Source organism: Megalops cyprinoides, chromosome 4 (assembly GCF_013368585.1).
Source record: "Megalops cyprinoides isolate fMegCyp1 chromosome 4, fMegCyp1.pri, whole genome shotgun sequence".
In the NCBI taxonomy this organism is placed as follows: domain Eukaryota; kingdom Metazoa; phylum Chordata; class Actinopteri; order Elopiformes; family Megalopidae; genus Megalops; species Megalops cyprinoides.
In genome coordinates this window covers 28,028,880-28,043,765 of record NC_050586.1, presented here as the reverse complement: position 1 = coordinate 28,043,765, position 14,886 = coordinate 28,028,880, and the positions used below count along the sequence as shown (strand labels likewise).

The window sequence follows — 14,886 nt, the reverse complement described above, 5'->3', positions numbered from 1 at the left end:
CATAACTAAACCCTTTGACTCCAGGTGAAACCACCTGTGTTCCTCAGATGAACACATTGCATAAAGCTACCCGCGTGTGCATATAATCCAAACGCATTGGTGACTGCGAAGTGAGTGCATTATCTCCTCAGACAGCTGGGAGTAGGATCTGCACCTTTCGGCTCCAGCCAGGTGAGAAGGTCTAAGGCACTTACCCCCACCAATATGCTGTGGATGTTTGGGGTGAATACTGCTGGGAGTACTGACTCCAAGACCTGCCGAGACAGACATACATACATCGTGGGCTGGTTTTCAGAAGCATTGCGTGATGCTGCTATCATGCCTGTGTGTGTGTGTGTGTGTGTGTGTGTGTGTGTGCGTGCGCGCGTGCGTGCGCGCGTGTGCGTGTGCGTGTGGCGGCCGAGGAGAGCCCCGGAGGGCGTGGGAAGAGGCGTCCCGGTGATGAAACTCGCGAGCATGTTAGCGGATGCTCATGAGAAGCGCACCTGGCGTATAAACATCCCGCGGTCTGATTGCTTTACCGCGCTCAGGAATTTAAAGCCCTCGCTGGGGCCGCAGTCCGCCTCCTGAAAAAGCAGTTAACTCTTCATTCGAAACATTTGTCCCTTTCGCTCGCCGCCGGCTAAAAATCTTGGACCTAATGACGGCCCTTGGAGTGGCTGCGCTTCGTCTGATGCGCTCCCCCCAGCATTAAATATGACAGTTTAACACGTTCACTGTGTTTCCAGTTATTGCTCAGCATGAAACATCAGGCCCAAGAACCCAAAAAAAGGAGGGGGGGAAGTTGTTGGGAGTGTGTGTGGGCGGGGTGTGGGGGGGGGGGGGGGGGTTGGAGAGGCTCTTAAAACAACACCCTCCTGCCACATGTCTGTTTTCTGTTTTGTTGGCTGTCGCACTGAGAACTCGACAAGCGCCAGGTAGAAAAAAAGGAAAGGGAAAAAAAAAGAGGAAAACAACTGTGCTGGCGCGCAGCCCGTGATGTCATTTCCTGTGCCTGTGAGGGAGAGCGAGTGCGGCTGGGCCGGGGGCAGCGACCGCGCACCGTGTGCTCCCAGTGACAGCTTGAAGACATACAGTTGTTGCGTATCCTGCTGCTTAATTGAATCCAGATCTTTGGAATCCAACCTTTTTTTTTTTTTTTTTTTCCTTTTTTCGTCTTGCCGCTGTCACTGCTGAGGTTCCTCTCATTGGACGGAAACGAGCCTGGAGCCGACGCACATGGCTTCAGCTCTGTGAATCGAGGCAGCGGTTTGAGCGTGGTGGAGTGTGCGCACGCACAGCATTGCCCCCCATCCCCCCCCCCCCCCCCCCCCCAGATTGCCTCCCTGTGTGTTTTATAAGTTTGTAAGAAGGTGGTTTGTTTGTTCTTTGACAGACTTCAATTTCAATTTTTTTTACTCTCAAACATGGAATATAAATTACTTTATTTTCCAGTTGGTTGGGGTTTTTTTTTTCCTTTTTTGTAGGATGTTTTATAGTAATTGTCCTGGAGTTAACGTTTTAACGGGCGGTTACCAGGGGACATCTCCTCAGAAGCTTTTCCTCTGACGTCGTTCTTGAGTGACTTGAGCGAGACCAGGCCGCGGCGCCGAGCATTGTGGGTATCCATGGGGGTCAGGAGAAGCAAGTGTTCGCAGCATTTCTACAGATGTTGTTTTTATTTTTATAGCTCTCCTCCATTTGCTGGGTGGCATTTCCTTCAGTGTTAACAACGAGGTTAACTGCACACAGGCGCGTTCAGGGGGCCCTTGCCAATTTTTTTATTGTTACGCTAACTCCAGCAATTTTTCCTCTGCCCCCCCCCCCCACACACCATTTGCTCCCCGCCCCCACCTTCAGCAACCTGGGGATTTATCCTCCTGAAAGCCTAGTGTGGCACAGAGCGCTGGTCAGGAATGTTTTCCACCTTCTCTGGAGGTAGCCTCTGTCCGCAGTTCACCTCCTGAAGGATGGCAAAGCTGAGAGGGAGTGAAAGATTAGCATGTTTCAGACTGGCTTTTCCTCTCAGCTACCTGAAATGGGGCCGGGGTGGGCAGGGGGGCTTTCCCTGGCACAACATTAGAAGCTGTTGATCTCAAATCCGCTTGTTATTGTATTAAGATCTATTTGCCAGCCATTGTACATCCTTCTAAGCCACTTATGAAGCAGCATTGTTAGGGGCTAAGCTTAGGTGGAAGCCCTTGTCCAAGGGTACGACTGTTGATGGGAATTTGCCCTTTTCTTCAGTTCTGTTTTGTGATCCTTCCTTTTAGAAGCAGTTTTTCTGAAATTAGGAAAAACTGAAAACTGAAATGAGCTCATGCAGCTGTGGAACGAAGCACCGACCTTCCTGAAAGTGACTTCTGTTCCTGAAAGTGTTTACACTGGTCAGAAATTAGAATATTATTTTCTTTTTAATGCCTAAATGTTTAAACTGTTTGGTTTGGTAAACGTTTGTTTGTGAATGACATTTCTGTGGCTCGAGGGGAGCAGGGGATGGGGGGGCTCCCGCGTCAGTAGGATGTCTGTTCTCGGCCCGCGCCTGGGCTCTGAATTTTGTTTGTTTGTTTGTTTGTGTCTTGGGGGTGCAGCTGACGAAACAGAGGCTGGTGGACGCTGACGGGATCATTAACCCCGGGGCCTTCTACATCTACCTGTCGGCCTGGGTCAGCAACGACCCCGTGGCCTACGCCGCGTCCCAGGCCAACATCCGCCCGCACCCCCCGGAGTGGCTGCACGACCGCACCGACTCCATGCCCGAGACCAGGCTCAGCAGTGAGTCCACGCCCCGCGCGCACGCGCTCCACACCTGGGCCTGCTCACACACCTGTACACAAACGCACGCACACACTGCTGTGTGCTATCTGGACCTACATGTGCACAAACGCACACCTGAACACCACCGAGATTTACGCACATGTGCACACACAAGCCTGTGCTCCACACTCACACTCACTCACACACACACACACACACACACACACACACACTCACACCCACACCCACACCTTAACAGAGCTGCACTGCACACGCAAGGGTTAACTGATCCTGGCTCAGTGACCTGCCTAGCTGAGGCATTCTGCTTCAGGTTTTGGGTCAGGGGAGAGTAGTAATGGTGTAGTCCGATTCATTGTGTTGTGGCCATAACTTGCATGCCAATGGCAGCCTCTGCAGCCAGACCAGGATATTTTGAATGAGTATTAGAGTGAGAGAAGGAAGGAGGGACACAGAGAGAGTAACAGAAGGAGCTGCCCTGTCTGAGAGGTATGAGAGGGGGGAGGTGGAGGGGGGGACCCGGATTGATTTAATTTGTGTGGAAGTGGAGAGTTATCTGGCCTGAGTGTGGGGTTATGGGGAGGGGGGGGGCGACTGGATAACGAGCAGAAACTGCTTTGCCATGTTTTAACCCCGGGGGGCGCCCCTGGCAGCCGGCCAAGCCTTGACTTAATGGAAATTTATAGCAGAGATTATAATGGGTCAGATCATGTGTAGCAAGTGGTTCTGTGTGAACCTGCAGGCATGTAGTGCGCAGTGACACAATGTGTGTGTGTGTGTGTGTGTTAGAGTCTGTGTGTGTGTGTTTGAGAGTGTGTGTGTGTTAGAGTGTGAGTGTGAGAGAGAGACCTACCTGCAGGCATGTAGTACAGTAACACTGTGTATGTGTACACATGTGTGTACATGTGTTTGTGTGTGTGCGTGCAGATACCTGCCTGTATTGTGCAGTGATGCACTGCATGTGGTCACACATGTATGTCACGCATACCTGCAGGCCTGGATTACACAGTGACACACTGCATGTATGTGCGTGTGTGTACCTGTCACACACACAAGACCTGCAGCTCTGACTCTCTGCTCTGTGGTTGTCACATGGACTTTGTGCGCGCTGTATCCTCTCGAGCCTGATACGACTCCGCAGTTTAGCGCGGTTCGGGGGAGGGGAGAATCTTAGGTGGGTGGTGACGCCGTAATTACCGCGGATCAGCGTCGGCTTTAACGCCCAGGTGTGTGCCGCTGCCTGATACCTGGTAATTTACGCCCCTCCCCATTTCTGTTTGGAAAGCGATTATATGTAAAAAAAAAGACAGAAATAAGCGCGTGGGTGGGTAGGTGGAGGTGGGTGGCGTATTGTCAAATATAGGTCGTAGTGTCTTGCTGCACGGTGGCGCAGGAACACTCAGGATCAGCTGTCTGGGTCCAGTCATGCAGCAGTCGCAGTCAGGCGAGGGTCGTTTGGGATCGAACAGGGCAAGAACATGTGTCTCACTTTAACAGAACAATAGAGACATAAATTTGGGTCAGAATCGTGTCAGTGGAGTTACTGGCTGTGCCAGCGCAGTGTCTGTGTTAATCTTTTCCCAAACTCGCACACACCCTGCTCATCCGATTTCACTAGCACATTTTAAGCGTCAGAGACGCAGCAGGGAAATAGTTTGCTCAATGTTGAAAGTGCGCCACGAAGCCCTGCCAGTCCCTCCCGAGGGCTGCCCGGCTGGGCCCGGTGATTTACGGCCAGCGTGTCAGCGGTGACGGCAGAAGGCACACACAGAGACACAGCACCGCTTTACCCAGTGGAACACGGGGGAGGGCGTTCATATCGTCTGACACTCGCTGTCGTGGACCGCGCAGGAAGCGTGGAGTAATTGGCTGTGACTGGCGCAGTCTGTGTGCGGGACCTCCCTCACTGACAGTCTCTCTCTCTCTCTCTCCCTCTCTCCCGCTCCTTCTCCCTCTCTTCCTCTCCCTCTCTCCAGTCCCGGCTGCCGAGCCAATCGAATACGCACAGTTTCCCTTCTACCTCAACGGTCTCCGGGAGACGCCGCAGTTTGTGGAGGCCATTGAGAGCGTGCGGGCCATCTGCACTAACTACAGCCGGCAGGGACTGCCCAGCTACCCCAACGGCTACCCGTTCCTCTTCTGGGAGCAGTACGTGGGCCTGCGCCACTGGCTGCTGCTCTCCATCAGCGTGGTGCTGGCCTGCACCTTTCTGGTGTGCGCCCTCTTCCTGCTCAACCCCTGGACCGCCGGCATCATCGTGAGTTTGCCTGCCCGCATGTACACGCACACACGCATGCACGTGCACGCTCTGTGTAGAATCCCCACACACATGCCTACACATGTACACACACGCGCGCACACACACACACACACACACACACACACACACTCACAGTTTGTATAACCCATACACACATACATATACAAACACACACACACACACACACACACACACACCGTCTGATCCCTACAAACACACACACAGACACACACACACACACGTGCCTGTATGTGTGTGTATGTCTGTGTGTAAATGAAATATGTGCGTGTGTATAGTATTGCAGAAAAGGGAATATGTGGCTTGGGACAGCCCTTTTCCTCTGGGTCTGAATGAATGTGCTAATTGAGGAGAGAGAGCGGGAGAGAGGAGTGATAGGGAGAGATGTGTGTTTTTATAGCTCCGAGCATGAGTGTTTATCTTTCACCGTTTTGTCAGCGGCAGTTTGTTTAGTCTACGTATCACTTTTAGAGACTGCTGTTTGAAATAAATGAGGATAGGAGAGAAGTTGCCCAGGCAACCGTGAACCTAAAATTGTTTTTTAAAAAAAGAAACCCACGCTCTGCCGTTTTATCGGCTGAAGGTACCAGGTTCCCCGTTCGCGTCTGAACTCCTGCTCGCGTGTGATTTGTGAGTTGCGGGAGGGTGCGTTCCACAGCCCTTTAAAGCGCCGTCCTTGGTCTGCCGTTAGTCCTGGCCCTTTTTAGCAGGGCCAGATGAAAGCGGTGGAGTTCCGGCGGGGGTTAGGGCTGGAGCTGTCTGCTTTGTCCAGGCCACCCTCCCATCCCCCCGCTACCCCCGCCGGCCTCTCCCGCATTCCCCTCCGTCATTCGGCCTGATCTACCCCCCCACCCCCCCGCCCTCTCAGGCCCTATCCGGCCCTCTTCAAAGGCACCGGGGCCCCCAGTAACCTGAGAAGTGTCAGCTGATAATAGCTTTGACTGCGCCGCGCTCCCGCCGCCCGGCTGGCCCGGGACGTCCTCCTCTCAGCGCAGAGCCCCCCGCGCTAAGCGGCCGCCGAGGGTTACTGTCCCCACGGCAACCTCCGCGCCGGCGGTCAGGGTAGTCTTAAATATTGAAGCCAAAGGGGGGGAGAAAAAAAGAAGCCAAAATGTGTTTGCTTGGCCGGTGAGTTCTGTGGACGGCCTCTGCTTTCTGCTTTAGTTCCCTTTTTAGCCATTTTTCCCTTTTTATTTTTCTAACCTCCCTTTGTACGAAGGCAGAGTGTGCTGTTTGCTTTGCTGCTCTCACAGGGGGTGTTCAGAGTGCCCCTTTTAAGGTTCCCTGCCTCTGTGCTCTGAGACCCTGGTGGGGGTGGTAGGGGGTGCGAGGTGGGGGTTATGGTGGGGTGGGTGGTTTCATTCTGGTCCTGTGCTGTAGAAGCACCATAGCTGTGAGATTTGGGAGCACGAGGCTTCGTGAACCCTGTACCGGGCGGAGCTAGCTACCATGTGCTGTCAGTGACGCCCATACACCAATCAGAAGACCTTGCTCTCCTATTTCAGATTGCACATCATAGGCCCACACATATGGAGGTTCAGGAAGCCCCAGTCCCTCACAGTCTCCTGTGGAAACACTGTGAGGAAAAAGGAGTGACTAATGACACCGTTCTGGTTCTGTCTCCCCTCTCCCAGGTTCTGGTTCTGTCCCTGATGACGGTGGAGCTCTTCGGCATGATGGGCCTGATCGGGATCAAGCTCAGTGCGGTGCCGGTGGTCATCCTCATTGCCTCTGTGGGCATCGGGGTGGAGTTCACCGTCCACGTGGCCCTGGTGAGTGTGACTGTGGCAGGGCGTAGCCGGGTGCGTCCTGTAAGACGCGTGTGGTACCTCACTGCGGCCACTGAAGTCCACAGTGGTGTGGGGGTCACAGCTCCTAACTGCTGTCGCGTACAGTCATGTGCAGTGTTAGCCATTTTTAACAGTTGCTCAAATCATTATATGTGTGATAATGATGTAATCCAAGATGTAAATTAATGCATTAATATCAAAACTAAGATAAAAAATGAAAAATGAAAACAGGTCAGTTAGAAAAGGCTCCTCTCCTCCTGTGAACAGAGGTGTTATGCTACACCAGCTATAACATTGTCAGTAGGAAGCACAATTCTGAGGACACTGAAGGAGATTTTTCATTTGATATTCTCTGGGTAGAATTAAGAGATTGGAGTTGAAATTGAACCTGAGGAGTCATGCTGTAATGTTAGGCTGATTAGTAGATTAATGTTAGCTTCCTGTCTGCTGTCATCTTAGCAACCGTGCATGTTCTCGACAGGCCTTCCTGACTGCGATCGGGGACCGGAACCGGAGGGCAGTTCTGGCCCTGGAGCACATGTTTGCTCCGGTTCTGGACGGCGCCTTCTCTACCTTGCTGGGCGTCCTGATGCTGGCCGGGTCCGAGTTTGACTTTATCGTCAGGTGATTACAACACAACACACCGCACAAGCGCACACACACACCACCACCACTACCTGCATGCCCGCACACCCGCAGAGCTTGTGCTGCTGTTCCCTGGGGGCGTCCACCCACGCCGGTGTCATGCGTGGGCTGGGAGCTCGGGGACTCTTACCTGAAAGCCCAGCGAGATGGAAAGGGCTTTTTTTTCCCCCAGCAGCCTCTGCTCCTTTTCCCCTTCTCTTTACCGCTGGCTTTGTTTTCCCCTGTGCTAAAGCATGGCCTCCCCCCTCTGTGCGCCAGTATTTGTGAAAGGAAGTGTCAGAGAGCCCGCCTTCTCCCCGTGGTTGACCCAAATCTAACCCACGACTGGGAACAAAAGTGTTGGAAGGAGAAACGGAGGATGGAGGAAGGGGCGGTGGGGGTTGGGGGGGTGGGCAGGAACAGGAGCAGGGGAGTGGAAACTCGCCCCGGCTCTTTTTGTAATCTCTCACAGCTACTTTTACTGCCGCCTTAAAGACGTTTACGAGCCGGGCGGTCGCGCAGAGAAAGTGGCGGATTGTTTCTGACACACAGCGCTGTGTGTGGAAGGAGCGGGACAGAGGGAGAGAGGGAGCGGGCGCAGGTACGGCCGCGTTCGCGCTCCTGATTGCTGGGGAGGACGGGAGGCGCGCATCTGTCGGAGGTGTCCCCGCCGAAAAGCAGAAGGGGTGTGGGACACGCCGTCTTGCCCCCCGTCCCAAACGGATCTGCGGAGAGGAGGGAAATTAGGCACAGGGATTAACTGTCTGTGGGCCGGAGGAAGGCGGCCTGTCGCTGGTGGATTTAATTAAGAGTCAGGCCTTCTGTAGCCTGGACGACACAGCAGAGGCAGGAAGGCCCTTTTTCCTCGGCTCAACAGCCAGCGGAGCAGAGGGAGGCCTTCTGTCTGTGACCTGTGAGGGAGCAGGAGGAACACGACTGCTTGACTGCCGCCTCACAGGCGAGAGAGAAAACGGCAGAGAGCCGCGGTGCGAGCCGCGGCCGGGCAGCCAGGAAACGTGGAGGCCGCGGCCCCTGCACTGCCTGTAATCAGGGGAGGTCAGAGGTCACGCGGCTGTGAATGAAGGCACACAGAGACCAGGTTCAGGGCCCTGTCTCTCCCCTCTCGCTCCCACCTCCACGCTCCATTGAGGGTTCTCATTTAATGTAGCGCTCTTATTTTCTCAGAAAACAAAACAAGATCGGGTTTTTTTTTTTAAAAAAAAGAGAGAGAGAGAAGAAAAAAAGAAAAAAAAGAGAGAGTCGGCCGTATTTTTCTAAGTCTCGCAGAAATGAATGCTTCTCTGACGCTCTCTGTCAGCCCTGTGAATGTTTTCACTCCAAACAGACTTGGCGTGCTCTCTGCTGGTCCAGGAGGCGGGGTTTAGTGGAAATGTTTCTTTAACTTGTGAGGCGGAGGCTCTCCATGTCGGGGAACTTTGCTCCCCTCAGACGGAGGGACAAATTTTATTACTGAAGAGGGGAGACTAAAAACTGAAATTACCACTGAAGTTCTTGTGTTGTCTGCTTGTGTTTGATGTTTTCAGCTTTTTTAAAAATGTGCCACCAAAACTAGAGGTTTCAGTTGACCACATGGCTTTGAAGCTGAATGGAATTTGCTTAAGAGCACATGATTGGAGAAATGATTGAAGAATGTGGCAGATTAGCTCAGTGAGTCCATGATGACAGGCTACTCAAAGACGTATTCTTGAAAATTTGTTTTATTATTGATAAATGTGCCACACTAGGACAAGTTGTAAGGAAGTTTTGCCTCTGATTATGCTTGGTGTGGCCGGGGTCCAAAGTAGCTGCTATTGAGAAATGATTGACATGCGTGAAAAAAATGGCCATTTTGTTTGTGATTAAGATCTAATACCTAAGCATTCAACTGATATCTATAGATTACAACCACTAAATGAACAAAATTTGAGCTGTGTCAAGCCTGACTGCAAAATGGTACCACATATTGCAGCCATATTGGTCACCACTAGCCATTATGTGTAGTCTGAACCCAGGGTATAGTCCAGTCCTGATCAATAAACCAAAGCGATCTACATAAAACATTTCTGATTGGGGTAAACCGCTATGGGTACAGATATTGACTCTGGCCGCACACAGGTAGAACACCCACTTCTTCTGCACAGATCTGACTAAATAAGGAGCCCGAGCCCCACAGCCCTCTGCTCTGGGGTAAACGGGAAGTGTTGAGTGACCCCCTCCCCCCCAGTCACTGTATTTTGGGATAACCTCCCTCACTGCTGTGTCCCTTCACTCTCTCCAGACCCACACATAAAATCTCTCATCTCGCTGTTTGGGCGGTCAGTTATAAATGTGTCAGTGAGGTTAGTACCAGCCCCAAATCTGGACCATACCAGCTGCTCTGTGTCTGTCACACACACACTCCAACAATTACTCCATCACTCATTCCCAGCCGAGATGCATTGTGGGATAGCCTGGTGAGATTGGTGGAGGGAAAAACAGCACTGATTATCCAGTAATAAAACATTTTTTGAAATGACATTTCAGGCCTCGTTGAGTTTGTTTCATTAATGATAATAAAAAAGAAAGAAAGTTGAGTTCCCGTGTTGTCCTCCGTGTTCGCCCCTGTGGTCCCTCCCTCTGTGGTGTCCCCTTAAAGGAGCAGAGGGACGGCTCTGGCCTCCTGCACGAGGCTCGGGGGGAAAGCTGAGCTTAATGAATGACTAGGAAAGAAAGAAGAGGAGAAGGGAGGGGGGGTGGAAGGGGAGATTGGGGGTCTTACCTGATACACTAGAGATTTAATTAGACAGGGGATTGTGAAAGGCAGGAGAACTTCACAGGGGCTTAGCTGCCAGGAGAAGGGGGTTGGGGGAGGAGGGGGGGCGGGGGGGGGGCTGCGTTCCGTTCTTCTTCTCTTCCTCCTAGACTAAATTGTTTAAATTCTACACCCTTCACTTCATTTGTTTGCTTCTGCTGTTTTTTTTTTTCTTCAGGAGAGAGGCCCTCGTCTCTTTGTGACCCCACCCCCCCAACCCCCCCCGACTGCACATTCCTGTCTCTTTGTTAAGCTCGTGTTTGCTTATAGACGGCACACTAAAAAAAAAGTTTTCCCTTTCCATGCCTTTGAACTAACCAACTAATTATGTTTTTTTTTTTTTTCTTTTTTTTTTTTTACCAACTAACCCTCACTGCCTTAGCCTCACGCAAGGTAATTTTTTTGTATGTTTCTCTGTGGAAATCTGTGTGCTTTTTTTGAAGTCGTGTTTGTTAGTTTCAGACGTGCTGTTTCTGTGTCTGATCCAGAGCGCGCTGTCTCAGTCTAAATGGCACCCTGTTTGAACGCGCTGTGTTGCAGGTATTTCTTCGCTGTTCTGGCCATCCTCACCATCCTGGGTGTTCTGAACGGGTTGGTCCTGCTTCCGGTTCTGCTCTCCTACTTCGGCCCGTATCCTGAGGTAAGAGGATTCCTACCGCCGGCTCATCTAATGTGGCGCCATTACAGAGCACGATCAGCAAAGGTGGCAATGTCAGACTGTGTACGAAGGACCAATGGCATAGCAGGTTTACAGAAGAAGACCAATAGCATAGCAGACTCACTAGATAGGACCAATAGCGTAGCAGGCTAAGCGGAGCGAGCCAGTAACATAACAAGCTCACCAGAGAGGATCAGCAGCAGAACTGACAGAACTGTCTAAACTTAATTTGAAATGCAGAAAAGCCTGCTTTAGAATCCTGAAACCCCTCCTCCAGGTGTCTCCCATGGATGGGCGGAGTCGGCTGCCCACCCCGTCGCCGGAGCCCCCGCCTCATGTGGTCCGCTTCGCCGTGCGCCCCAGCCGCACCGCCGCGGGGACGGGCTCCGACTCCTCCGACTCCGAGTACAGCTCCAACACCACTGCCTCAGGCATCAGCGAGGAGCTGCAGCAGTATGACCTCAGGGCCAGCAGGGGGCGACCTGCCCAACCTGCACAGCAGACAGAAAACACCACCTACCCCGTCTCCACGGTGAGTCCCGGGACAAGCCCACCCCTCTGCCAGGGGGAATACAAAACGTTGCTATTTTCAAGAGATATAGATATTTAATTATAAGATTGTACAGCATTAATACTGTAACCATAAAAAGATTCTGTGGGTTCTGTTAGAAACATGTGGGAAATGTGGGAGTCAGTTCTGAATAATGAAAAATCATCATTTGAAGAATTATTCTTTTGAGAGAAGTATCCAGTGATGTAGGTCTTCATTTAGAGAGGCAACATTTTTTAATGCTGCTCCAAACTGCTTTCCTTGAGTATAATGTCAGTAACCCTTGGCCCCGCCCTTATTCCCAGGCCATCCAATTGGATCCCAGGCAGCAGCAGCTCCGGCCCCGCCCCCATCAGGAGGTGGGACCTCAGTCGACATGGCGACACAGCAGCAGGGACCCCAAGAGAGAGCCTGGGAGAGCCGGCCAGCAGCAGCAGCAGCAGCAGCACCAGCAGCAGCCTCCCCCACACCGGCCGCGCATGGACGCTTTCGAAACTGCTACTGACGCCGGCGGCCATTCTGGCTCCGGCCACAGAGACCGCTCGGGGCACCGGCCCCGCGCCCACAACCCGCGCGCCCACGCCACGTTCAGCCCCGCTTACTGTCAGCCCATCACGACGGTGACGGCCTCCGCCTCTGTGACAGTGGCGGTCCACTCCTCCCTGCCAGCCCAGAACCCCGCCTACCCCCCCTTCCCCTCACCCGACGGGTACTGCCCCACCGACACCACGGACCCTGACCCTCCCTTCCAGGACCCCCACGTGCCCTTCGAGGGGCGCTGCAGTAACAGGGACTCCCAGCAGGAGGCGATGGAGCTGCAGGATGTGGACTGCGACGCTCGGAGTGGCTGTGAGAGGAGGTGGCCTGCCAGCTGAGGTGAGCACATCCACTGCCCACTGGAAATGTCTCTCCGCTGACAGTGAGACCAGGAAGGCCAGGAATAACATGGCTGGGTTTGCTGGGGTTAGGGGTGGGTAGGCTGGCCAGGGATTCGGCGCCAGGCGCCTATGAGATTCTCAGCTGATGTCAGTGGAAAAGTGCCGATCCTCCAGTTGGCGCCCACTTCACTTTGGTCCACTTGTGGAGAATAGCCTTTGCTGTGTGCAGTTGTATCAGAGATACACTTATGTTCTGTTGTGCTGGAAGTCGCTCTGGGTAAGAGAGTCTGCTAAATGGATGTAATGTAATGTCATCTGGATAAACTAGGGCAAGACAAGCTTAGTTCACAATTGGCGTTAGCAAAATGGGGCTGCTTTAAAGAAGTGCCACAATGTTTGTCACTCGCTGTTGAATTAATTGATTGTGTTGTTGTTCTATTTAATAGTAATAACATGAAAAGTCCTCTTGCATGCATTCACAGGTTTGTTCATTGGAATCCTCTAACTGTTTTGATTTTCTTCTGGTTTCCAGCGTGTGAATGCTGAAGCACAGAGGCCAAAGATGGGGCACTCCTCCTGTTCTGACAGCAGGGGGCGATGTGGAGAGGCACGGATCAGTGGCACCGGGCAGGGCGCTCGACACTTACTGTAACCTAGTGCATTATTGTGTTAGATATTTCTATAAGTATTTAAAAGATGTACACATATGTAAATACAAAAGAAAAAGTAGCTATAATTTAGGAGCTGTACAACTCCTATGTAACAGTCTGGGGACGTCATAATGTGTGCGTGTGTGTGCATATGTGTGTGTGTGTGAGAGAGAGACCTGTAATTACTGTTCATTCATCTGTGTATCTGTGCCATGAGGAAGCTTCATCTAGAAACACATTTCAGCATACATACATTGTTGCTGCTTAAATATTGTATATGTATAATTCTATGCAAATATTGCTTTTATATTGTAGGACTTTGTGAGCCTGTGAGAGAGACTGAGAGGAGCGTGTGAGCTTGAGAGCGAGGGGAGTGCGTGTTCGCGTGTGTGCTTGCGAGTGTGTGTGCGTGTGTGCACGCGTGCACATGCATGTGTGCGTGTGGATGCATTGGAGCCCTGGAGTGAGATTGGGGTGGATGCTGATCATGCAGGACACAGTGCAAATCTTGCCTATATCCGTTTCCAGCTATTTGTAACATTGCCAGTAAATTGACAATTTAGCATTGTCACTTGTACTGTCATCAAGTCTGAAAATCTCAGTGAGATTAGTAGTAGCTTCAGTGTGTGACTTCAGTCACGCACTGAATTTCTCCAAAGATCAGGGTGTAGTTCTCTAGACTGCAAGCACTCTACACTGGACTTTGATTGGCCCATACTCTCCATGTCGCATCTGTGTGTCAGTCAGATGAGCTGTGCATCTGTTTTATTAGAATACTAGCTTAAATGTTCTATAGCTTTCCCATCCATCTGGGGAATTGAAAGCGAGACAGTGCAGGAAACTAAATGGGACAGTACTAACCAAGAGTACGGGGAGGTCCAATATTTAATCATTCAATAATTTTCTCTTATGTGCAGTTTGTGTAGAATATGGAATATTCCAAGATATATATAAATATTCTGTTCATATTGTGGAATATATATATATATAAAACATCATTATAGCAATCCATGCAATAATAACACTACCTGAATATGTGAACTGTATTAATCCATACATCATCAAATGTCTGCTTTAAGCTTCCTCCAGCTAAGTCCTTTTCTAGGAACTGGGGGGTTCAGCCTTGAATGCCACGCACAACTACATGTACAATGTGCATTATAGCACTCACTGTTAGTGCTATAGAACGCCAGGGCTCTTTCCTCAGCCAGTGAAAGAGAGCTGGATCCAGTTCAGCACAGCAGCTCATAAGTAAGCTAGTTTTAAAAGCTTAAAGGTGTGTCAGTCAGTCGGCAAACACCACAGGGCATAAACGACTATAGGTGCCTGACTTAGCTCCCAATCTTCTGTATACTTGAGTGAAGCTGTAAATGCTCATTGTCATCAGTTTGTTGCTATTGCTATGCTGTCTAGTAAGCTTACAGTGATGTAGTGCTACAGTGATGTCACCTTTATGTATGAGAGCGTAATAATCTTCTAAATCACTGTGATAAGCAGGAGGGTTTATTACAGTTTTGTTTTTGTTCTGATTTGTTTTCATTTTGGTTTTTTGGGTTTTCAGAGGTAGGTGTACCTTTGAGAATTTTGCCAATGCTGGCAATAATTTTCAGCAAGAGGGAGGGGGAATCCAGTACAGGGCTCTACTGAGTGCTTGTGTCAGTGAGTATGTGTACGTGTGTGTGTGTAAAGTGTGATGGTGCAAGGTACGCATCTTTTATTTTAATTTGCATATCACAGACCTGTGGTAGTGATGAAACATTACTGTTTAACTTTGACACACGCTATGCGTGATATTTAAAACGAGCAGATATGAAGAAAAGCATGTTCATCTTTGTGACTGTTACTCTAGCTCTTGTTCCTGTTGTAACTTATCTTTGCAACTTTTTTTTTTTTTTTTTTACTGTAAACGGCCC

The 14,886-nt window shown here is 50.9% G+C and overlaps 1 protein-coding gene across 1 annotated transcript in view; it reads left to right on the top strand.

Moving 5' to 3' along the window:
* ptch1 (patched 1) overlaps window positions 1–13,337 on the top strand; it is a 49,008-nt gene extending 35,671 nt beyond the window's left edge. The window contains exons 17-24 of the mRNA XM_036526944.1: window positions 2,571–2,754; window positions 4,731–5,011; window positions 6,667–6,804; window positions 7,304–7,446; window positions 10,778–10,877; window positions 11,173–11,427; window positions 11,751–12,321; window positions 12,856–13,337. Coding sequence (XP_036382837.1) covers window positions 2,571–2,754; window positions 4,731–5,011; window positions 6,667–6,804; window positions 7,304–7,446; window positions 10,778–10,877; window positions 11,173–11,427; window positions 11,751–12,320 — 1,671 coding nt within the window. The 3' untranslated portion in view covers window position 12,321; window positions 12,856–13,337. The remainder of the gene's footprint in view (window positions 1–2,570; window positions 2,755–4,730; window positions 5,012–6,666; window positions 6,805–7,303; window positions 7,447–10,777; window positions 10,878–11,172; window positions 11,428–11,750; window positions 12,322–12,855) is intronic.
* The last annotated feature ends 1,549 nt before the right edge of the window (window positions 13,338–14,886 follow it).